A 25,907-nucleotide genomic window follows, 5' to 3' on the forward strand; every position below is an offset into this window, starting at 1 on the left:
GAAGGAAGAAAGAGAGATGAATGGAGAGACAGACGGAGGGGAGCGCTGCTTTTCTGAGACTCTCTGAGGAGCGAGAGGAAGAGGAGGGAGACAAGCTTTTATGAGCCCCGACAATGAAACGCCATCAGATTGTTATGAAATAAGAGAAAGCTGGAACGTGTGTGGGTGTGTGTGGGTGTGTGTGTGTGTTCAACGGCAGACTAATTTCATGGACACGCTGAGTTTGGCTGAATGAACGAGTGTCAACATAATGTCTTACTTTATTTGGCGTATTTTAAGCTGAATGTTCCTGAGTGGCGGGATGAGAAGGACATTTTTTTGCAGTGTGACTTAACTGAGCTATACGCGTGTGTGTGTGTGTGTGACTGGTCTGCGGGGCTTTGGACAGAGGGCGGTAATGTAGCATGCAGCTGAATTAAAGGGGCTGGTATTTAATTGCGGGCCCACAGATGGCCTCATACATCTTTGGATCATTTAAAGGGGCGGTGGGCTGAGTAATGTGTGTGCGACGCGGCGTTGTGTTTTATAAGAGAGCCCCCATTACACCGGGCCGCTCTATAAAGAGGCAGAGTCGGCGGGGGAGAGGTGCGGTTAAGGGCCTCGCTTTGTAATTGTAGCGTGCGACACCCTCCATTTAAACTCCGTCACCCCACCTCTGGCTTTGTTTACACAGAGATTTATTAGATCAACGTCATTTCCCTTCCGTCAGCTCGGGCAAACGAGGAGCGCGTGAGTTTTACGAGACGAACTTAACCGCAATTAATCCAGGTTAGAATGAAAAAACACACGACAAAAGACAAACATCTATTTTTACACGCTCACGGTTATTGTTCCGAGCCAGAGGCGAGGAAGATGCGACAGATTTGAAAGGGGGATGTCTGGAAAGAGATGAAAAGGAGGGAGGGAGGGACGGCCCGGGTACGCGTACGGGGCGGGCGGAAGAGGAGAGTTTGAGCCGGGGAATCAAAAGTAAATGAATGGAGAGCGGAGAGGAGCCGGAGGAGGAGATGAGGCCGGGGATGGAGGGATATGGAGATAGTTTAAGGAGAAATGAAGTGAGGGATGTTGAGGAGTGTTGTGTGTCCCAGCTGTTATCTCCCCGGGGGGTTCAAACAGCTGTCACGCACTGGAACAATACACACTCACACACACACACACTCACACACACTTACAGTACAACACAAACAATTGCTTTGTTCTCTTACCCCACATCTTACGTGACCCTTTATCGTTTTTATTTTCTATATTTTGAAAACCTAATCATAGGTATGGTCCCCTCTGTTTCCCTCCATATTTCCTTCTTGTACAGCAACTTAGGGAGGGAGCGAGAGAAGGAGTGACGTTAAGGATGGAGGAAGGGAAGGGGAAAAGAAAAGAGCGGCATGGGGAGCAGGAAGGGACAGTCTTTTCACGTCTCCGTATCCTCCGGCCTGCATAGTCCAGATTACATTCCCTCTCCTTGGCGAGACAGCTTTTCCAATTTCTCACAACCAGGGGAGGACAGGTCGAGGAGAGGCAGCTGGTTAGCTGCATTAACTCATTTCAGCCTCCTCAATGCGTCTGGCACCCTAATCCCTCTCTGTTGACATGGCAGGAGTAGAGAGCGTGGCACTGCTTGATAGGGAGGTCCTCCTGTCGCTCCCGAGGACACTTGCCCTCCCATTTTCCTCTCATCATGCGCTCCCTCTTCTCTTTCCTCAGCCTGACATAGCTGCAGCTCACACATTTCAAACACAAACAAATTAGGGAGGTTTCTCGAGCTCTTTCACTCAAACACGCTCCGGACGGATACAGGAAGGAGTCGGGGTTTATGGACGGGAACAGAAAGAGGGCTTATGGGAGAGGACAAGGTGGACGGAGGAGGTGCTGCTCGGACAGGCATGTACACATACAACACAATATAGTCTTTGGTGTTGGGGGATGGAGAGCATTGTTGTAGGGGTGGATACAGGGGAGATCTAGAGGGATAGAGGGGGATCAGTGGAGAGGTGGAAAAGGAGGAGGGGTAAGAGAAGAGTGATTATGGTGGGTCTGGGCTGCCAGGCCTGATAAATGACTAATCAGGAGAACAGGGCCTTAGGTCCCTCGCAGGACCACTACTACCACAGGCTTATCACATGCACTGGCTGCAGACACACACACACACACTCACACACACATGCACACAAAGGCAAATGCGCTACACACGTGCAGCCAAACAGCCGGTACAATTGGACACAAAAGGAGAGAGTAAGAGAAAGAGAGGGATGGGTGGAATCCATGGCTGCCTCTCTTGGCTGTAATGGATCCACCTCTGCGTCCTCCTCCTCCTCCTCTGGCCCAGCTCACCTCTCTGACTCCTCGCTCCAGGTCTAATCGTCTGCTCAGGCCGGGACAAAGAGCAGGTCACTCAACCTCCACGCAGTGAACCAGGGTCCAGTTAGACGCTGACGTGTTAGACGCTGGTCGAGGATGAAGGCTCAAGGTTTCAAGCGGTTTGAGTGATTTGAAATTATGAATATGCCGATTTAGACGGCAGGAAAATGTCAGCGTAGGAGCAGGATATACAGTTAGTCCGGCTAGTTAAACCCAATCTGGCTCCATTCCAAGTTAATGATCAGGAAGGGATGAGAGAATGACTGGGGGGGGGGGGAGGAGGATGCGCGCTGACGTCTTTGCATGCCACGCTTCATCGACCCGTCCTCCGTGCCCCAGTGGGCCCATGTGATCCCGCCGTGATCCCACGAATAGTGACACCAGACGGGGTCGAGAACGAGCACGGGGGAAGGGGGGTGTATGGAGGGCAGATGGCAAGAGGTAGAGAGAGGACAGGGAGTGTGAGAGAGAGAGAGAGAGAGAGAGAGAGAGAGAGAGAGAGAGAGAGAGAGAGAGAGAGAGAGAGAGAGAGAGAGAGAGAGAGAGAGAGAGAGAGAGAGAGAGAGAGAGAGAGAGAGAGAGAGAGAGAGAGAGAGAGAGAGAGAGAGAGAGAGAGAGAGAGCGAGCTGGAGCAGAGATGGAGAAGGAGAGACGGATGGGACTGTGGTCTCAGTGGGATTGTGTACAAGGACGGCCAAGTTGGTTCTCCTGTCCCCTTGTACCTTTATGTCCCCCCCCTAATGTCCCTTTATGTCCAACTGTGTCCCTGGACGCAAAGTCACTTGCACAGCCGGATCACCTCTGTCGCTTATATACCTGAATGAACAAACTGTGTTTTTACTCTTGTGACTGCCGTTCTACTGATGATATGGACGCATGTGTGTGAGTGTGTGTGTGAAAGTTAGACATTAACCTACACAAGCAAGGTTTGTCTGCCTCCCTTTGGGGCTGAAGGGCATATACATCAGTTCTTATACCCATTCATTTGTTTCCTACTGTGTTTTTCTGTAGGTTTTCAAGGTGTCTTTTGTTTGTTTGTTTGTTTTTGAATTTATTCTGTACATTACATTCTTTGCTTCTGCCCTCAAAGGGTGGATAAAGATGAATTCCAAGCTGCTCTTATTCATATTTCACACCCAATATGTATCCGAGCTGTCCCTGTGCATCCGTTCTCCTATGGGAAGTGCTTTTTTCTTTTGCCTTTCCTGCTCTCCGACTGCCATTCCTGCCTAACTCGGCGCTGAGTTGAAGCCCGGCGATGCCTCCTGCTCCCTGACTCTCTTGTCTCTGCCAATCACCACCAGCAGCCCCCTGATGTCCTATGATGTGGTTCCCGTGGAAGCCAGTGTCCCTGACAATAAGGCTTCACAGATGAGCAATCCGATTGGATTAGCAGGCTCTTTGAACAAGCCCTTGACTGGCTGTTTGCCGGTGGGATGCAAATAAGGTCCCTAAAGAGGGAAGCAAGGACTTGACCCTTATTGGGCCTGGCAGTACGGACGGTGGCAGGCAGGGGAGGAACGAGGGATGGAGTGTGGCCAGCGAAAGCGAGAGTTGTAGATGTAAAAGTATGGATGGCATTCCCCTCGTCTTCATCCATCTCTCAGTCTACTTGGTGCCGCTGTCCTCCGTGGTTGTCTCACCCTCTGGCTGGACGGCTTTCACTTTATTCCGACAGCCACTTTGCCTCCAGGCCTGGCAACGTCCGGTCCACACCCCCAAAGCCTCAACTTTAACGTGTGTGTGTTGTAGACAGGACTTAGCCGGTGAAGACCAGGACAAGACAGAGGTTCAAACCGACTAACGTTTAATAGAAAGACACAGCAGAGGACATAGAGACTGAAGACAAGACTTACAGGAGGGGGAGCTGCTATCCTCTTAAAGGGCCGGCGTGTAACATGTTCCCTAGGCTCTGGTGTTGCCGTGTGGGTGTTACACGTCTGAAAGTTACAGTAGAGTCTTGGAGGAATATTTAACTGTTTTATGTGAACACACACTAACTCATGTGCATTCACACACAGTATATGACCTCTTACTGCTGTCAGAGAGAGAAAGTCCGGTCGGGGCTGTAAGTCATGCTAGATAAATCTTGCTTTTGTTCCAGACAGACAAGGTTGTTTTGGGTGTGGAGGGATGGAGGGCGGAATGGACGCTGTGGTGCCGGCACAGTTTTAAGAGCCGGGTTCTTTGCAGGCAGCATGGCCCTTCTCTCACCCCCTCCTCTCCCCTGGGGGGTTTTATCTGCCCATTTCCTCCTCCCGTGCCGGGCCTTAATGGCGCCATGTTCCCTGTCAGTCAGATATTTAAATGGAAACCGACCATGAAAGTATGGCTGCTCAGGGCTGGCTCGCTACGCCACGTCCTTGCTCTCAGCAGCCAGAGTCATACGCTGCGGCCCGGACCACGGCCCCGGGCTCCAGGCAGGACCGGGGGAGGGGAGAGGCAGGGAGGGGGGGGGGGGGCTCAATCTGCAAGTTTAATATCCCCCATCAGGTTTTAAACCTGTTTACCTTGCAGATTTGATCAAGGATACTGATGCAAATGGAGGGAAAGGCTCCTCGCTCAGGAAGCCTTCTGTCCAGTGATTCATTGATTCATGCTAAATGGGCTTAAGCATCATTCTTAATCACTCACCTCACTCAATTGATATTGTCCCAAACACAAAAGAATATTGGTTTCTTTTCACAAGCCTGTATACTCGCTACAGCGTTTGGTTGTGCTCGTGGTGCATTTGTGTGGCCGATGCTGCGTTACCGTTGTCTTCCTCCAGTTATAATAATCATTGTGACAATTGACAGCTGCAGGTGGTCTCACCAACCCACAGTAGACAGCCTAATTTAACCCAGTAATAAATCTCTGTGCCCAGTTGGCCATTTTAGCTGTTTGGCACAGGGCACTGTAAATTCACCCTAATTAGATCCTCCTCCTACTCCTCCTACTCTCTTCCCCCATCTCCCTTCTCTCTCCTCTGACTCCCTCCCTCTCCCCCGTCCCCTCCCCTGCTCATTGGTACATATGCTCGTACACCTGGCCTGCATCGTTACCTGTTTACAAATGACCAGGCTGGTTCTGCTGGCTTCAGCATCCACTTCACCGCACTATACTGAATCTATCTCTCTCTCTTTCTCTCTCTCTCTCTCTCTCTCCCTCTCCCTCTCACACTCACACCCCCCCTCTCTCGCTCTCTCTCTCGCTCTCTCCTTCGCTCTCTCTCTCTCGTTTGCTCTTACCTCCCCTGTGTCATAATTAGACCTCAGAGCTCATGTTTGCTTAATATTATAATCCTGTACACCTGCATTCCTTCCTCTATAGTGCTTAGTTGTATCACTTGTGCCACCTCCGCCTCCCACTCCCCCAAACCTGACCTCATGCAAATAGATTTGTAATTGATGTCACCAGAAACTGTTAGCGAGAGTGTTCCTGGGATTTTGTTTTGAAAAGAAATTCTCCCCCTGTAACAGAGCATCAGTAAAAGTCCAGCAGCTCCCCCTCCTCTTTGCTGTTCCCCTAAAAGGTATAAGTGTTCACCGTGTATATGTGTATATGTGTGTGTATGTGTGTGTGCATATGTCAGAGGTGTCAGTGTCAGGGCTAATGGTCTCTAGCAGGGGCGCCAGCCTGAAGATTTATGCCACAAATTAGTCAAATGTGATCAAACAGCAACCCAGTTAATCATGCAGGACCCACGTTTGTCCCTGCTTTATCTGCAGGCATAATTATAGACACCCATTCCTGTGACAGGCCAACGCCAGGCCCCTGTGGAGTGATATTGGGGGGCCGCCATGCAGCGTTGTCACGGTGATGAATGTCTTTTGGGTACGGGGAGTGTTTTAAACACGTATATGCTTAACACCCCCTTGTGAATGCTGTGAGTGAAGGCGCGGCCCCCTCAGAACCGTTTTAACCGTTAGATGAAGACCAGCCTCCTAAATGAATATTAGTGAGGATGAGTCGGGTCCCCCTTCTCTCCGCAGGCTTACAATTTGAAGCCCCTCAGCCATTAAGAGCCAGCATTGCCATAAATCCAATTCATCATATGACTCCCAATTCATTATGTGTTAAGTGTTGACTGGTTAAAGCGAGCTCTATCACTCATGTCCTCCCATTTCAGCTGCCTTCTCTGTGCCCTCAGAGAACTTGGAATGTGGGAATGGGAATCATCCGGCAGTATTCTGTTATTCCAGGCCATTACCATGTGCCAAGCTGGGAAAGAGATCCAGTGATGTGTGCTGCAGTTTGTGATTGGAGTGGATCCTCTCTCTCCCCCTCTGACAGCCATTTTAAACACTCGTTTATGCAGCGCTTTTAATATCAATAAGAGAAGCAGGCAGGCAGGCGGACAGGCAGCAGTTTCTTACACACACACACACACACACACATACACTCGCGCACAGACTGACACACACGGCCTGGCTGGAAATCAGCAGCCTCCATCTCCCTGGTATGACAGGGTGTGGTAATTATGTCTCTGTGAGAGTGTGTGCTGTTTGCTGGGTGAAAAATGATAATGGGGTGATTTTTAAGTGCCATATCTCCCGCACGGGTAATGAAAAGTACTTTTAATCCAGTTCGGAGGAACGGAGGGGTGGAGGAGAGGAGTGGTTGCGGAGAAAAAGCAGAGGGGACTGTTGTGATGGGAGGAGAGGAGGAGGAGTGCGGGAATAAGAGGGTGCTCTGAGGGTGGAGGGATGCTGATAGAGGGAGTTGAGGAAAAGAGGGAAATGGGGGAGTTCTGTATGGAGATGAGGGGGGGAGACGAAACGAGGAGCGTGGAGAGGTTTCAAGGCAATGCGGTGGTTGAATTGTGTGTGTGTGTGTGTGTGTGTGTGTGTGTGTGTGTGTGTGTGATGGGGGCTTGTGTTGCTCTGCCAGGGGAATGCCTAAGCCTTGGCATGAAGCTTGAGCTCAGCAATTAGAATAATTAAGAGGGACTGACAAGCTTTTACAGTCCCTCCGCATTCCCACTCCCCTTTTCCATCTCTCTCTTGCTCTCTCCTTCTCTCTCTCTCTCCCTCTTTCCTTCTCTCTCTCCCTCTCTCCTGTGCCAACTGTAAATGTGGAGTGTCAGACAACATTATGTCAGTCATGTCAGCTTAACACACACACACGGATTTGTTAGAAGTCTGCGAGTGTCAGGTGCTTGAGCGCCAGTAAAAGGGGAATCCTGCAACCGTGTCAACTCTGGTTTCTCTCACCCACACATCGCCCTTAATTCTCGCACATGACAAAGCTGGCATTAACAAACCCACGCGTGATACATGCGTGTTGTGGAAGCCCACGTCACACACAGACCATTCAGTAAAACATAGTTCACTAACTTCACCCTGGAGTTCAGATTGCCTAAAGGCTTTATCACAACCAGCCGTTCACATCTTCCAAGCAAAGACTGAGAATAGGTGTGTGTGCGTGCATGTGTGCGAGTGTGTGTGCATGTGTGTGTGAGCGCACTAATGACTTCACACCCCATTAGCCCTTTTGCCTGATACGTCACACTTCATTATGTACTTAGATCAGTGGTGCATGAACTTGGAAAGGCGTGTGTGCACGTGTGTGTGTGTGTGTGTGTGTGTGTGTGTGTTGGAGCAGATTCCGTGTATAGTGTGTAGCTACGCCAACTTTGGGCCCCGCCTCTTTCTCCCCTCGCATGAAGGAGCGCTGGGGTTTGGGATGTACTTTTTCACTCTAGGATTTCAAATTAACCATTTTATTAACCACATCTCCACATTCTGATTTAACCCTTTCATGACTCCAAGAAATCTTACCTGTGTTAACCCTTTAACATCCTTCCATTCTCTACTCACACACACAAGTGGAGCTGAATATTAGAAACGCCTCATACCTCGCCACAATTTCACAGCACAGTTGAAGCTTTTCCACCTTTAGTGACTTGGGAACGTTTGGGAAGAAACCTCACTCCATCAAACTGTCTGGTCCAGTGTATCAACGTTCTCTTGTTATTCTATTTTGTATGCAGATCGTCTTTGAGAACAAATAAATGTCCTCGTCCACGCACATACATTTCTATCTGTTTAAATCTGCTTAACATTTTATAATCGGGGCAGGGGGTCTGATATATGGAGAGTTTATTTATCTTCATAATTTACAAGATCTCTTGTGTGTGATTCATAGATCAATTACTCAAAGAGCCACCGCTGTCCAAACATTTATTCCATTGTTTAAGCATGCTTTTCTATATAAATCCATCATAAAAATCCCTAAGTGTATAGCGTGCATGTGTGTGTGTGTGGAATCTGCATGTTTGTGTGTATGTATGTATGTGTGTGCCACATATGTGATATGTTTTAATTCATGGTAAGCAGACAGCGGTGCGGTCAGGCAGGTTAGTTTTATCAGAGTGTGTTTATCTTAATTCCCCTCAGTCCCTTTCAGTCGTGCCATCCATTACCTGTCTGAGGAGGCAGCGTGCTCTCCTGGGCCTCACGCACACACACACACACACACACACACGCGCGCGCGCGCACACTTACCCACACACACACACACACACACACACACACACACACGCACACTTACCTTGGTGTTTAAAATATGATGATATGACTGTATGGGGTTATGTATGCATTGCTCAGTGTGTGTGACTAACTGCCTGTGTCTTTGTCAGTTCCTCTGCGTTGTTACCTCGGCTCGAGCAGGAGATGATGTTTTCATTGCCGTCCACCGTGACCTTGGCTATGTAAACGAGTTTGTAGTGTAATCACGAGCGGATCGGTGCTGACAAGACGCCGTAAACAGGCTAATGGATGCATGCTATGCTAACATGACAGGCATCTCGCACGTCATATCTCACTGTGTTTCACGGCACGCGCACGCACACACAGACACACACACACACACACAGACACACACACACACACACACACACACACACACACACACACACACACACAGGGTTGTTCGTTGAGGTGAGGTGTGAGTTAGCGCAGCATTTGTATATATTATATTACATACATTTTCAAAATTCATTATTTGGACAAAATCTCAGAAATGATTTTAGAGAGACTGAAATGCAGATCTCAAACAATAAAGCAGGTTTTTATAAATCAATTCAGGTTTTTCATAAAGCATTTCAAAACCATACAACAAAAATAAAAGTTTTCAAGGGAATTGAAACAATGATAAATTATGAATAATAATCAATAACACACTGTGGCACTTTGCAATGAACGTGAACAGAATGAGTAATGGAGGTGGAATGATTATCAGATACATTTTGCATTGGCAAGCAGAAAGTGAGTCATCTGTGCTACATTTATCTTCAATTTCTTTCATTTTTTGAATATAGAACAGGCAAATAAAAGACATATTCTTGCATTAACTGCTGTATATGAGCATTTCTCTACCTGATGATAAATTAGCCGGCGTGGAAATTGACAAAACATACGTGTGTGCACCTGCAGAGCTAAGTCGCTAAGCTAACAGGGGGGAAATGTGCGCGTGAATGTAGAATGTTTCTGTCACAAAGATCAATACTGAATGACTGTGTAAAAATGATTTAGCACAAATTATTTATGACTTATTTATGTTTTTTCTTGATTAGTTCGCAGCCTGAGTGTGACTGTATGCAAATGTGAAAGAGCATCAACATGTCAGGGTGAACATGCGTGTGCTCTCACTACATTACCCCCTGTATGGAGAGTGACAGGCCCTATCGGGGGTCTGACCCTCTCCCCGTGCTGTTTATCTTTGAGGTCGCGTCCTTCCCCCTGTAACTCCCGACCCCCGACCTTTGACCTTAGCCCGTCAGTGAGGAGACACTGGCACCGAGCTGACAGCCTCCCAAAGCCAACTGACCCCAGAGAGAGAGCGAGAGAGAGCGAGAGCGAGAGAGAGAGAGAGAGAGAGAGAGAGAGAGAGAGAGAGAGAGAGAGAGAGAGAGAGAGAGAGAGAGAGATTTGACCGCCGAGGGGGAGTGGCACCTGTTCAAAGAGGTCAAAGCAAAAAGAGAGTGATAGAAGAGGAAATGGAGCGATCTGACTGGCTGTGGCCCGGGAAAAAAAAGGATGAAAAGCAAAGAAACAAAGAGAGGGATGTTAGGAGTGAGGAAGGAGAAGGAAGGGAGGAGGTGGAGGAGGAGGAGGAGGGGCGAGGGAGGTGAGCAATGGGATGGGAGGACAAACATCAGTGAACCTGGCGAGTGGAGGTCACATTCTGCCCGAGGAGACAGGTGCCTTAAGATTAGCCTTCACATTAATAGCCTTTACTTACACACACACGCACGCACGTACGCCTCACACACCCGCTCACACACACACACATGCATAAACACCGCAGGCCGGTCCAGAGAACTCCTATACCACAGGGACGTGGAACTAGTGAGAACACAGCTCCGACTCTCATATCCTATTTATACATCCTTTCCTGTACATTACAATCCTATTTAGCTCACCCTGCTCCCTACACAATCCTATTTATGGACCCCCGCCCCCCGCCCCACCTTCCCTCCTTCCCTCTCTCCAATCCTATTTGTGTGCCCCCCCCTCCTCCCCCTCCCCCCCTCCCGTATGCAGGTGCCATCTATCCAAACTGCTGCCCCATTCGGTGTGTGTGTAAGCCGCTATTCAGTGTGTGTGTGCGTGTTTGTGCGCTGACCGGTGATTTGTGTGTTAATGTAATTGCGAAATTCGAGTGTTCCGCCCCTGGAGTAAGGGGAACGCTGTGGTTGAAGTCGACTTTTGTGCGCGCGCACATCGATCAGTGCTCACCCAGGAGCTTTCCTTTGTTCCTTAAGGTGCTCTTAGTTTGTTTAGAACTTGTTTCTCTTCCTCCACTTCATCAAAGAGGAGAAGATGCCAGATCCGTCTTTGCCTCAGACCCAAAGGTGTGACACCTTCCGCCGTCTGATGTAAGACGCCGCACATCCTCGTCTCTGCACTCGCACGCCGTCCACAAGTGAGGACGAGGCGTCTGTGCTTTCTGTCCGTCCCTATCTCCACCTGTCCCCGTGACGGCCCTCTTACCATCCATTAGTGTGTTTAAACAGGACAAAGTGCCTGTCCACATCACGGCTCCGTCTCCCACCTGACTCCCCAGCCTGTCACTCAGCCGCTCTTATGAAAGCGTGCTCATTCTGTTTGAAGGCACCAGATGAAAGGCCAACAGCAGTCGGGGACCTTGTTGGACTGACAGACTGGATTAGAGCAACCAATCCTGGGGAAGGAGGTACAGAGAAGAGGAGGGGGGGTGAGGATGGTCCTGCCTGACTGGATTAGGGGAGGGGGGGGTTGGGGGGGGGGGTGTTATATGTAGGGCAAGGGTGTGTGCCCGCCTTTATTAGGAGACGGGGAGTGTGGCCAGGTGGGCAGTGAGACCTGTGAGTCTGGACACGGGAGACAGACGCTCTCCAGGTGCACCAAAAAGTTTGTTCTTTGTTGTTGCAGGTGTGTGTGTGTGTGCGACCAGTCTGGTAGTTGTCAATGGATAATGACGTCTTGTTTAATGCAGACAAGAGTGCCGCCCACATGATCACTCTGAAGCATAAATGGCCTGCTTATAGTCCAGCTGACAGCAGCGTCAGACAAATACACACACACACACCCTCTTTATACCTTACTGTGATAAATTAGAAGATGTTTCTGCAGTTGTGTTTTTTATAAATGGATTTGTTGTATTTACCCTCAGTATAGCTGGAGGGAGGCGGCTGTAGTCACCATTCGTCCCGCTGTCTAGTACCACAACACGGACGCTCTGTATTTGACTGCATATTGTGTTTGAGAACACACAATTTTATTTTGATGACACATTTTCTTTAAGCTTTCCAACTTTTGTTTCATCCCAGTGAACACAAGGCGCACACACAGGCAGATTAGCAGGAGGATAAACGACTCCCTGCAGCTCTCTGTACACACACAGCACAACTTTTTGAAATCTAACACACTCTGAACACTTATATTGATGCTCAGTCTCAGGCAAAGGGATTTCTAACCTGTGATATATGGTGGCAGACATTTTCATCCAAAGCCAACACCAGAGTGAAATAGTGTGACTGAGTTGAATTTATTAATCATTCAATTAACTAAATGTTCCTTCTTGGTATGATTCAGATGAATGGACTGTCAGTATTTAATGCAATCTAATTCTCCGCTCACCTCAGGAGAGATGCTGAGAGCTTAACTGCTCTGCAACTCTTTATTTTCTCTCACCGTCTCACTGAGCTTCACCTGCATTACTCAGCCTCTTTATTATTTTTCAATGTCTTTATGGCTAAATCCAGAGTCTTGCCTCCGGTGGGAACAGTTTAAGTCCCCTTGTGGCCAACTCTCCTCCCCTCTCTCTCTCTCTCCCTCTCTCTCTCTCTCTCTCTCTCTCTCTCTCTCTCTCTCTCTCTCTCTCTCTCTCTCTCTCTCTCTCTCTGCGCGTCTCTCTTTCTTCCTCAGATAGAGTCTTCCTCTGTGTCTTTGGGACCGGCTGGTAAAGACAGTGGGGGCAGTCGATCGTATCAGGCTATCAGGCCAGTTCAACCATAAATTACCTGCAGCTAACAAAGCGTGCTGCTGTAACTATTACACAGGCAGTCAAAGTCACCTCGGCCCACACGGCCGGGCTGCACACTCTCTCACTCAAAGGCGGCGCCCAGAGAAGAGGAAGAGTGTTTGTGAGGATTCACAGCAGACAACTTCACACTTCACTGCAGGTTAAAAGGCAATAATACCATCGGGTTACATCTATATACTCTGAATGTCTCAGTAACAGCAGCATCAAACCTCAAACACACCACATACAGATGTTTACTTCACTGACTTCACTGATATCATAAAGCAGAGTATTCGAGTCTTTGTAATAATGAAAATCAGTGTTGTGTCTTCAATTCACCCTAAAACAACAAAATACTATAAAGGTCAAGCAGTAATTTTACACCATTTTATTATAATTGTTATTACTATTATTATTATTAATCTTGGTCATCTGCTGTTCAATTCTCAAAACCTAAATCCTTTACAAATCCTAAAACCTTGTAACTCTCAACAATCCTGTTGGGTGTAAAGTGAAAAAAAGAAAACCTTTATCCCAAAACAAATTGACTCTATAGTGCCGTGGTAACCGTGGAGACGGGCTCCTCCACGCCACCGCCGTCTCTCCCAGCTGTATGTGCGCGCCGGTGTTATTGGCTAATTGAGAGCGTGTTCTGTGCTGCAGCTCTGCCCCGGAGGTTAGTGTTAGCACACACACACACTGGAACAGGACAAATGAGAATACACCCCACCATCTGCCCAGGAGAGAGACTCCCTCGCCCTCTCCTTGTCCCTCTACCCTTGCACCCCTCCACCCCACCCTCCCTCCCTCCCTCCCGCCTCCTCTTACTCTTTTTTGTCTGTTTTTTATTTCTTACTTCATGCTTCCACAAATCTTCTTCTAACCCTCACCTCTTCCTCTTCCTCTTCCCTCTTGTTTTCTTGTCCCTGCTTTCTGCCACCTGCCTCTCTCCATCCTGAGCCAGTCAGGGTTTGGTGCATTTGTGTGTGTTTTGTGTTGTGATGTGTGTGTGTGTGTGTGGCGGGGGGGTTCTGGCTGTCGTGTTAAGGTGTTGCTGTACTTTCAGAATGTTCAGTGGGTGCGATCCATAGGAGCTGACACCGAAGGTGACCCCTCGGTCGGTAACCTTGGAGACCAACTTTATTAAAATGAATTTGAGTAGAGGGGCCGTCCTGACAGCAGCATAATTACATCGCAGAGCATCAGCACTAATTTATGCAGCCCGCATTCAACCGGTCAGGAGTGCTGAGATGGGGTCAGCATGGACACCGACACACACACACACACACATACACACACACATTTACAGGGCCAAACTGGAGTACATACTCGCACTGACTCACAAACTCACACGCACATACAAATGGATCTGCATACCAATAATAATAACTGATAAATACGTTCAGCTTCTTCTGCGCTGTCACGTCCCTCTGTGGCCTTTCTCTGCTTTGATGCATTGCTGTGTGTTTGCGTATGTGTGTGGGCATGCATACATGAAAAGAGAGAGGGAGAGAGATTTATCTGGGTGTATAGACGAGGGGTGAAAAGGTCACACAGGTAAGACAGATAAACACTGAATTGCTGATTGAGACAAATAGTGCACGTTTGCTTGCATGTGTGTCCTAAACATAAGCTTTTAAAAACGTGTTTAGTCGGTCGGCACGTATCAATCTTTGCAAATGCGAACACACTACGTCATGCGAGTGTGTGTCTGCTGTCTCCTCCAGATTGTGTAGCTGGTGTGTGGAGGTCTCTGACTACACTGAAGCCATTTTAGGAAGGCAGGTCCGTGCTATTTGAAGGCAAAGTGTCCCATCTTTCCCACCCAGCGAGAGGGGAAACTGCACTAATTATAGAAAGTGAACGTGGAGTCCCTGCAGCTCGCTCTGCAGACCTTTAGGGGCTTTTTTTAATGTCCAAGTTTAACTTTAGTCCTGCTCTTCTAAATGCAAAGCTTCCCTAATCCCAACACCCTGCTCCTTATGAATGCACTTATCTGTCTCCTCCACTCGTTCCTTTGTCTCCCACCTTCTCTTTCTCATTTTTCCCACTAATAACCCATAATCTGTGGAAATGGGAATGCTACGAGTAATATTGTGGAATCGCTTATTCGACGTCGGTGACCTAGTTCAGATGTCATTTCCCTGCCAAATCGCTATGTTTGGCATAATTGCGGGACTCGACCCAAACTGACCGACTTCAGGTCCAAGCAGAACTCGTATGAACCCTCAGAGACAGAAACACACAGGCAGAAACAGAGTGAAAGGGAAGAGTGGAAGTCAGGAGTGGATCGGCAGAGGGGAAGTGGCGTAGGGCGAAGAGGAGGATGAAGAAGTGTAGATGCGGGTGTAGGGTGAAGGGTTGGCGGGGGACGTGGACATAAGTCACCGCTCCAGTCACTCCGTTGTAGCCGTGGTGACCAAGGGCACACTAATCTATCCCATTAGTAGGTCTCTGCGACTCTCTCATAATGTTACTGCTAGCTGCTCTCCTGTGACTCGCCCCGGCTCTGTGTGTGTGTGTGTGTGTGTGTGTGTGTGTGTGTGTGTGTGTGTGTGTGAGCGAGAGAGCGAGAGAGAAAGGGTGCAATTGTGTGAGAGTGGTAGAGACGGTGTGAATGGGACAGAATGCATTTGTGTGTGCACGTGTGTGTGTGCGCCTGTGTGTCTGTGTGTGTGTGCGCGTAATGACAGTTCGGCTAGTTGCTCTCCTGTGAAAATGACACGTTCCTGCCAAATTAATATCATTACTATCAGAGTTTAATGGGCCAGCGCTGCCTTCTTATTTAAAACAGAACATCCCTCTCTCGACCTCCACCACCAGGGAATGGAGGGGGGGAGGGGCAGGGAGGTGAGAGACAGAGAGGAAGAGAGAGAGAGAGAGAGAGGGGATGGGTAAATGAGCAGGATACACGATGCGAGCAGTGGTGAACTTTAGACTTAAGAGGTGAAGGAGAGCAAAGTGTTCAGGATGAAGAAGGAGACGTTGAGCTGCAGAAGACGAAATGATGATCAGTGTTCATGAAACTTCCCCCCCAAACACACACACACACACACACCCTCGTTCATTTGCCTAAAAATAGATTTCCTTTTTGCTGCTTCACACGCTTTAAAATGTATCTCTACTCTGGCGAACAATGCCACCGCCGTCCCAGTTGTAATGTTAATTTTGTTGGATTGTATTCTGAGTAATTGTTACACCTGTGTGTGTGTGTATGTGTATGTGTGTGTGCGTGTTTGTCTGCGGTTGGAGGGACGGCTGCTATCGGCGGCGTGTTTACCATAACAAAAACCCTGCGATGGCTCATTGTGTTGGGTTTGTTCAGGGTTTCTGTCTTTTCTGTTGTGGAGAAATAACAACGACGCTCAGGTTTGGATGCAGTTTATAAGGATTTGGTCCTTTTTGTCAGGCAGTCGCTACATTCTCCTCCATACTTTTTGTTTAGCCATTTTTGTTTTCATATTCTTTTATAGCGCGTGACTATACAGTAGGTGGGTGTATACAGTATGAGCTGTGCGTGTGTGTGTGTGTGTGCGTGTGTGTGTGTGTGTGTGTGTGTGTGTGTGTGTGTGTGTGTGTGTGTGTGTGTGTGTGTGTGTGTGTGAGGATGTCATTCTTCAGTTGGAGTCAGCACTGTGATAATGAGTTCATTTGGAGTTGCACTCTGCAGGCTGCCTGCGCTGTAGTGTGGCTGCTGCCATGTGTGCTTGTGTATGCACATGTGTGCATATTTACACAGTCTATATACATGCTTATAAGCACTGCAGAGGAGACTGTGTGTGTTTGTGTACGTATGTGCACCTGCATGCGTGTGTGAGAATGTGTGTGTGAATATGTCAGGTTGCCGCAGGAGACCAATTAGCTGGTGCATCAGTGAGGAGGTGAGCATACACACACCTGTGTGTGGCCCTATTACACCAGCTCATCACACACTCACATACCGACACACAGACAGCATCGCTGTGCTCATAATAGAAACATACTGACACTTACAGTACATTGACCATATGGAATAATGACTTCACTGTGTCAAACTGTCAGACTTGAGTCACCGTGGTGCGTTATTTCATCCAGGTGTTACTAACTTAAACATTTGTGAATTATGGGATATCTTATTGCTGCTGAATGGTTGTCGTTGCTGATATGTTCTTCAACATTTGAGCCTTTCTCAGCTGCTCGCTGCATGGTGTGTTGTCTTCATATACATGAGATCCATGAACGCTTCAGTCCAAACTTTGAGGTATCGAGCACCGACGCAATCAGGTGAGAGCGAGAGAGGCGAGATCACGGCCAATAAAGCAGCCGGGCCTCTTCATGTATAATTCAGATCTTTTATGGTGGTCTATGCACCCATATGGGCGTGCTAAAGGAAGACTAAGGCCATTTCCAGCAAGAGAAAAGCCCTTTTAAAAGCTAATCCCTGTGCCAGAGTCCTGCTTCTTTTACTGCTCCTCTTTAATGAATAGGTGTCCAATAAGGCCTTTTATTGTCTTAGCATATGTTGCTTTTATTAGGGGAAAATAATTAGGTTGTGCGGATCACCTCGGAAGTCCTCTCGCAAGATAAAAATGAGATAGTTTCACAGTCGCTGCGCAAGTCCTTCTGACTCCCAGTCGTTTTCCCCTTGGATGCCTTGCGTCCTTGCTCCCTCGTCTCCTACCCTCTTTCCTTTCCTACCATTTCCTCCTTATCCTTCCTCTCCTCTTAATGCCTCCATTCCTTCCCGTCCTTTGCATTCACCTCTTTCCTCTCTCGCCTGTGCATTGTTCCCTTGAACGCGCAGCCACTAAATGTGCACAGTGACGTCTGCATTGGACCACACACACACACACACACAAGCGCACACAACAGATGAACAATCACAGTGTGAGAGGAGGCAGTTGATGACTGACAATCGGTTGATCTTATCTGGCACAAAAGGGGTAAAATAGTGTGGGGGTGGGCTGCAGTGTTGTGTCACTCCTGCATAGTTTCTCCCTCCGCTCACTCGTCTCTCGCTCCCTTTGTGTACAGCAGAGAGAAGGTAAACACGCCTCCTACGGATCCCTGCCTGACCATTTACCTGTACGCAGCGGTGGGCCCGAGGGGGAACGAGGCTTTCAGGGGGAGTAGGGATCCAGAGAGGGTTGATGGTAGGAAAGAGCTGTGGAAACACTGACAGATGGAGGAGGGGAGGATGAAGGTCTGGCCTTCCATCCTGTCCTTAATGCCCCTCAGGGGAGGAGGCTGGTGCCTGTAGGTGAGTGTGAGCCATCAGCCTGTGGGGCTAATGGAGGCTATGAGATGGAGTGTAGTACACATAGATGACCAGGAGGAGACCAACACATCACCAGCTCTGTTTCCACTGACCTGCACTTAACACCATGAGGAGGAGACTGAGATGTTTGTGAGTTTAATCTGAGAATGAGATGTTACATTGACATGAGACTTTCTAGAGACAGTTCAGGTGACGTTGACATGATTGATTCATGACTCAGTGGTCTCAGTACAAGGTGATGTCGCTGTAAACTGTACCCATGGCCGTCTCTCTCATAGTCCAGTAAGACACATTTAAGGATAAGATGATTCCTCAGGAGCTGTAGGTGGTAGAAAGCTCCTCCATGTTTACTTCCATTCTTAATATTGCAGGATGAGAGCAGCAAACCTTATTCCTATAACATCGTTTAATAGAAATGCTGCCAATTCGCATTTGAACTTTGTCTCCTGGTTCTCCATCAGGTTCTGGTTCCCCTCTCGTCTCTTTCGCAGGGTAAATGTAAAGATCGTTTGTCTACAACTCTGGTTCACTTTTGTCTGACGGGACCTTTGGCCGAACCTTAATCAGGGTCACGGGGGTCAGCGCAGAGCCAGGCGGGCGAGTGTCACGGTGGTTTCTGAAGTGTGTCGTGAGGTGTTTGAGGTGCTAATCTCCTCTGCTCTTGGTTGAGTGGTCAAGCTGAACAGAGGGACAGGTTGTTTATCTGAGGGGGCCGCGTTACCCAGGATTCCCTCTACAGCTGGAGCGGGCACGCTCAGCTGAGCTGTCAGCTCGCAGAGGTTACTGCTGCTGAGGGCAAACACACACACACACACACACACACACACACACACACACACACATACACAAACACACACACACACACACACAGGAGCAGGCCTTTGATTTCAATGCTTATTTATTAAATGTAAAATATCTTTAGCACAGATTAAAAATCAGACACCTCCATCTATTTTAAACATCACAGGTTGGGAAAAAAACATTCCTGAAACAGAATCACAATCCCTTCAGAGTCCCATGTTCAGGATAGTTAGTCCACGAGGCCGAGGCAGAGGGCCGAGGCAAAGGACCGCGCTCCTCCCCCTCCCTTTGGGGGCCCACAAATACTTTCCAAAAACGTGCATTTATATAGGCTGATTCCATCAGATTGTAAAGTGTTTTACCAGTTATAAATGAGCAAAAAATCTGTAGCATACATGCCTAATGTGTTTCTTAAAACTACGGTCAGAATTGGCTAAACCTGTATTTGCAGGGAAACTCTGGGCAAATCAAAGGAAAGTGGGATCTACGCTCTGTAACGTCCCCCCAGCTGGGTCCTAGCGTCAATACCTGCGTCCCTTTTTGCCGCCTTTTTGCCGTCGCGGAGGTTTCTGATTGCCCCCCAACCCCCCCTCCCTCCTCTGCTCTGCCTCGAGCCTCGCTGCTGCTGTACACACGCCAACTGACATCAAGTGACACAGATGGTGAGCAGAAACACAGAAGGACAGGCAAATGAAGAGAACCACCCACAGGAGTAAGAAAACAGGAAGACTCTACACACACTGCCTGACCACATCAGCAACTCCGCTTCTGTTTCGTTTTTTGTGTTTTTTTTTTTTTACATGAGCTTTTTTCTTTTTTCTACTTTTTTTGTCTTCAAATGGTTCGGGGTGTTTTTTTTAAGTTTTTTGTTTGTTTTTTTTTGTTTTGTTTTTTTCCAGCACATGCCATATGAGAATTGTATTTTTTTTGGGATTATAAAAGTACCTGAAAGAATTGCTAGGTGTTCAGCATGCATAGCTGTTTGTATTTACACTGGTCGTATGTACAGGGACGGGCCAAAAACAGACTGCTCTACAGTACTGGGTTTATTTACATCTGGGTCAGAGGGAGAGGTCAATGTCATAACTACAGATGTGGGCGGGGGAGGAGGGGGAGGGGCAGGGGCAGGGGAGGGGGCGGGGTCACATGCACAAGGTCAGAGAACGCTTGTGCGTCCCGAGTACAACGTCGATGGATGGAAGACACGGAACAGAACAACGGCAAAGTAACCTTAGACTGTTAATTAAACAAACAAAACAAACAAACAAACAAACATCACGTCTCCCACGGTTACCCCCCCACCCCCTCCCCCCGTTTTGCTTTTGAATACGCTCGTTTTTAAAAAGGGAGTTTTGTCGACAGGCGGGTTATTGCGTAACACTGTACAAGAACACACTTTCTTTATATTGCGAGTCCGCGAGGTTCTCTAGGCATCGAGTCGATACCGGGAGAGATTGGAAGACTTGGATCTGATCCCAGAGCGGTTCGTCCAGAGCAGCGGCGGCGATGGCGGCAGATCCCAGGCTTAAAGTGCAGACTCATGGCTGCGTCTCTACGCTCGGCTTTATTGCAGGGCGGGTTTGTCGGGGCTTGTCGGGGTGCGTTTGACGTATGAACACAGACGTGAGGCGCTGTCCCCGCTCCTTTGGTTTGACGTAATATTGCTGCAGTGATTTGTAGATGTTGTTTGTTTGGGTGCACCTCTGTCCCATCTGCTCCCCTCTACTCGCCTCTGAATTCCACTGTACACAAGGTCAGGGGTCACGGTTAAGTTGCAGAAAATAGAAAGACAGTAAGTTCCATCAAATCTGTTGATCGGCTAAATGTACAGGCGTAATGTACACTTCAACACGTGTTAGCATGGATGTGTTCGCTGCATCTCTAACGTCGCTTATTTGCGTTTGTGTACGTGCTCGTGTGCAGGCGCATGCTTGTGTTGCATGCATGTCTTAAGTGTGTGTGTGTGTGTGATACTTGTGCCAACCCCCTCTTTCTCCCTTTTCCCCCAACACACCTCCTCTCCACAAACACACACACACACATGCGCGCGCGCGCTCGGTGATAGATGGGAGCGGCGGGTGGTTGAGCATGTTAATGCCTAATCTCATCAGCCTTATCTCCCACAGAGGTCAGGAGGTCAAGTGCCGAGGGGACGAGCTAAACAGCAATAAGATAGCACATCGCTGGACGCACACACACACACACACACTGCTGCTCCACTCGCCACTGACGCTGGATTCAAATTGCAACCCAAAGTGACGTTTGTTAGTCGGGGGATCATTCGTGGTAATTTGGGGCGGTAGCGGAGAATCTCTACGTCAGGACGTTCTGTAAATGAAAAGAACATCTGCTTTTACATTTGATTCCAGTTTAAAGCGTTAACGGCTTCTGGAAATACTTCAATTCCAGTCAGATGCGTCTGGATTCGGAAGGCCAAAGACTTTTTTTTAACTTATCAGTACTAAACCGCTTTTAAAAGTCAGCCGAGTTCAAGGGGGCGGCGGCGAGTCGAGTCGGCGGCTGCAGCACTGCGATCTTTAATGGCGTTCTGAAGACATTTAGCCCTTAGATGACTCAATCAGATGCCCTAAGCCAGCGAGGGAGATGAGTTAGACTGAGCGCGTGTGAACCTCTGGCTGGGTGACGCCGCCTGGCATTTGTATGCCTTTGATATGGCGATGTGTGATGCGACGCGCAAACTTTATCACCCCGGCGGCAGGTGAGACAGACGGCGGGCGCACAGAGAGATGTGCCGGCGTTTCATCTGCTGTTTACCGCCGCCGTCATCACACGACGCTTCAAACGCGACTCAATCTGCTGCTGCGACATTACACACCAGGGCTCCTCCTGGCACAAGTTTACTCACAGCTTAGAGGGGGTTGTGTGTGTGTGTGTGTGTGTGTGTGTGTGTGTGTGTAGGGGAGATGATGGGAATATTTCTTGGAATTTTGGCGCGTGCGAGGTATTTATGTGCAGATTCACTCTACTTGTGAGAGCAAACGCTTCAGACCGTGGCATGTGCCGCTTTAGGAAGCCGTTCAAACAGTTTGCGTGTCATGTGAGTCCATGTATGTTTGTGCATGTATGTGCATGTGTGTGTGTGTGTGTGTTTGTCTCTGTGCGTGCCAGTCGTCTTTGCCTTCGTCACATCAGCGTTCCCCTCTCTCCCTCTCTCTCTCTCTCTCCTCCTCTTCGTCTCATTGCGAGATAAAGAGGCGAACCATTTCATGTTGTCCGCACAGAAGTCGTCTCCAGCGCGGTGGCGTGCAGGGAAGCTGTCACAGCAGCTTTTACGCCGCGCCGCAACTTGAAACGCTCTCTCTCTCTCTCTCTCTCTGAGGGGGCCGGGGGGAGGGAGGGAGGGAGGGAGGGAGGGAGGGAGGGAGGGTGGCGCGTTTAATTCCCTCTGACAACATTTCTTTCTGTTTGCAGTTGAAAATGTCAGAGGAAATCTCTCTCTCCCAAAGAATATCCCCGGCTAATTACAGACCGATGGGAGGCCGGACGCAGTTTTTTTGAGATTCCCCGCTTCCCCCACCGACCCTCCGACTCAAAACAAACACATCCATAGATACAGAACACGTTTGCAAAATCTAATCCATATACACATCATGTGAAAATATACATATGCGTAAACCACAGCGTTAAAACAGGATTCTTATACAATGTACAGAACAAGCCTCCGTTTCCTTGGTGATTCCCAGATTCCCGACAGGAGTGGCGGGTGTGTCGTTGTCTCTTTTTTTTTTTTTCTTCTTCTCCCGTCCGTCCACGTTCTCACCTTCTCCTCTGTCAGCATTCGCAGGGACCCACAGCCAGAGGTCCTATACGCGCCGAGCGGAGGGAAATAAATAAATATATGTATATAAATATATGTACAGTACAGGGTTATGCTGTTCCCATGGTAATATGACCCGGTGCATAATGGGCCGCCGCAGTGAAAGGAGACAGACGCTGTGTGGAGTCTTTTTTTTTTGTCTTCTTGTGGACTTGCTGTCCGACTGTCTCTTTTTGTCTGCGTGTGTGTGTTTTTGTGTGTGTGTGTGTGCGTTCAGTGCGTGTGCATGTGTGTCTCACAGAGGACGTGGTGGTGTAGTCGACCTCTTTTTCTCGTGTCCTTGCGTCTGAGTGTGTCGGTGGATCAGTTCTCCGCATTTTTCGCCGGCGTCTCGTTTCTCTCTCTCCGCCTCTAATGTGTCTTTCTATCTCTCGTCCGTCCACAGCAACAGGGGGCGTCCACCACGGTGTACTGCGGCGTGGCCCCGGAGCTTGAAGGCCTGGGCGGGATGTACTTCAACAACTGCTTCCGCTGCCTGCCCTCCCTCCAGGCGCAGGACCAGGACGCTGCCGTCGGACTCTGGGAGCTGAGCGAGCGCCTGGTGGCCGAGACGGCGGCGGGCGTGCAGGCGATGTGACGGACGGAAGCAGAGGAGGAGGAAGAGGAGCGGGGCCATTTGTGTGTGTGAGCGTGAGAGGGTGAGTGAGTGAGTGTGTGTGTGTGGGGGGGGGGTCACTGTACTCTAACTGCACTGTACAGGAGAGCTGCCAAAAAGCTTCAATCTGTCACACGACGACGGCGACGACGAGGGGAGGAAGAGGAGGAGGAGGGGGGGCCTAGAACACAGCACATACACAGCACAGCACAGTTTCATACACGCACACACACACACACACACACGCGCGCACACAAACACATTACTGGATAAGGAGAAATCTCTGAGCTGTGTTCACGCTGCTGGGGAAGTTTACAGTGGCGAGGTGAGAGGCGGGAGAAGACGGTCGGAAAAGAGCAGAAAGTTCAAAGAAGCGAATGGAGAACAGGTTAACCTAAGGGGCCGTGTACGTCAGCGGGCGTATACGCGTCTCACTCCAGCGACTACTCGGCAAAAGTATCGGCGTGTTTACAGTTTCCTTCTGTTTCTAAAGATCTAAGTTAAGATGTCTTTTGAGTTTCCTCCTACTTGAGATACAGAGAGAGCGTCGGCTAATCGTTGTGCTAATCGTCGGGGGGGGGGGGGCGTAACAGGAAGTGGAGGGAGGTTGACGGGCGTGTGACACTCGCGGGTACATAAACACGTCAGAGGTATGATCCTTATGGCTATATACATTATTATGCAATACTCCTATGTCTTATCAATGTCCCTATTTGTGTTTCCTGTACAATATTTACATCCTGATTGGTGGGCGTGTGCTAAAGGGGGCGGACCTCGTGTTTTTTTAGATTTTTGTATGTGTGTCGGACTTTAACCTACATGTAAATCATCTAAAATCTGTCTGGTAAATACAATTTGGAGGTATTTGATGATCCGGAGCCACAAACACACACGGAGGATCTTTGTCTTCCAGACTCCAGGGTCGGCCACAGTTTTGCCTTTTTTTGTTTCTTTTTTCTTCCAGAGGACTTGAGAGCGATTTCAGTCTCCTGTGTGTTTTTTTGCTTTTTCAATCATTTGGTGTGAATGGCCGAGGACCAGTCGCCCCTGGAGACGCTGTCGGGACACTTTTTGGAGACATTGTGCTTTGTTGTTCCGTCTGGGCGCCGTCGGGGAAAAAAAATCAGCAATCCAGAGTCATGATATCTGTAAAACAAACACAGAGAGAGAGAGAGATGGTTCAATAAAGTGATGCTTAACGTGTGTGTGTGTGCGTGTGTGTGTTTCTTTGAGGCCTCAGTTCATTCATTCATGAGCCATTAGGGGGAGATGTTTGTGCAGGGAGACCAACTCTAAAGTAGGCCTGTATCTGAGAAGAGCATTGTGTGTGCGCGTGTGTGTGTGTGTGTGTGTGTGTGTGTGTGTGTGTGTGTGTGTGTGTGTGTGTGTGTGTGTGTGTGAGAGTGAGAGAGTGTGAGCGTGTGTGTGTGTGTGTATGTGCTGCAGAGTGGTTTTGATGACCCACTTAATAAAACAATAGATTACATTATGTGTGTAAGTGACACGTCCAGCGGCCAATCGCGCGGCTGACCTGCATTCTGATGTGAGACTCCTAGGTTGCCACAAACTGTCACCGTCCATCAGTGAAACATGGTGGAATAAACGCTGACACACACGCGCGCGCGCGCACACACACACACACACACACACACACACACACACACACACACACACCTCTGTGTGTGTCACACTCAGAGGTTTCCGTCTCTACCTTCCACTCTCTCCACTACTTCGTCATTTTTCATCTCTACTTTATTTTCTCTGCTTCCTCTGTATAAGCAGGCGCACAAAAGAACACGCACACACGGACACACACGCACACCCCCATACATTCAGTGCCTCTACATAGCCACGGCCTGAAACTGATACCAACGTCACTGCTCAGTTCTAATCTGCGCTGTACTCAGAGTACAGGTGTCTTATCGCTGTCCTTTCACAGCACAGGACACACCTGGAACAGAGAGACAAAACACACACACACACACACACACACACACGCTGTAAGACCAGTCAATGTCTCACATGTATTCAGCCTTTCAGACTGTCTCTCTCTCTGTCTCTCTCTCTGTCTCTCTCCCGTCCACTGAAAGACTCTACCAACATCTAATGTGTCGTTTCATCGCGTTCACGTTTACTCACACACACTCATCAGGATAAACACTGTAGCAGCCATGTTTGCCTGGTGTGTGTTGTCGGTTGTGTAGTTTCACTTGATCATGTCACTGCGTCACACACACACTTCTGTCCAGGTGACAAAGTTAGAATTTAGTGCTTCCGCTCCGTTTTAGACGCAACTTTTCATCACATGCATACATTCGGTTCATTCTGTCACTGCGAGTGTGTGAGACATCATCGCACTGCCCCCCCTGCTCCCCCCGTGGAGGCGCTTGACGCACACTGAGCGTTTGAGGAAGACTTCGATTGAAGACGAGGTGCTGCCGAAGACTCACAAAGGAGGAACAAACAAGGGAGCGAGCGGAGCGTCACGACTCCTGAGGCGTCTGCTCCGGCTGTGCAACCGCAGTGGCAGATCTATGGGTGTGTGAGAGAGTGTGTGTGTGAGGGGAGGG

The 25,907-nt window shown here is 48.8% G+C and overlaps 2 protein-coding genes across 2 annotated transcripts in view; one reads left to right on the top strand and one right to left on the bottom strand.

Annotated features, from left to right (window-relative positions):
• The window catches only part of wwox (WW domain containing oxidoreductase), a 118,773-nt gene extending 94,830 nt beyond the window's left edge, over window positions 1-23,943 (top strand). The window contains exon 9 of the mRNA XM_076142372.1: window positions 23,128-23,943. Coding sequence (XP_075998487.1) covers window positions 23,128-23,319 — 192 coding nt within the window. The 3' untranslated portion in view covers window positions 23,320-23,943. The remainder of the gene's footprint in view (window positions 1-23,127) is intronic.
• Window positions 23,944-24,329: 386 nt separating this feature from the next.
• mafb (MAF bZIP transcription factor b) overlaps window positions 24,330-25,907 on the bottom strand; it is a 41,632-nt gene continuing 40,054 nt past the window's right edge. Inside the window, exon 3 of the mRNA XM_076142374.1 lies at window positions 24,330-24,483. The gene's annotated coding sequence lies outside the window, so the exon portion shown is untranslated. The remainder of the gene's footprint in view (window positions 24,484-25,907) is intronic.

The sequence above is a fragment of the Genypterus blacodes genome, unplaced genomic scaffold, assembly GCF_046128005.1.
Source record: "Genypterus blacodes isolate CSIRO-AG114 ecotype Tasmania unplaced genomic scaffold, CSIRO-AGI_Gbla_v1 ptg000021l_1, whole genome shotgun sequence".
Classification (NCBI taxonomy): Eukaryota; Metazoa; Chordata; class Actinopteri; order Ophidiiformes; family Ophidiidae; genus Genypterus; species Genypterus blacodes.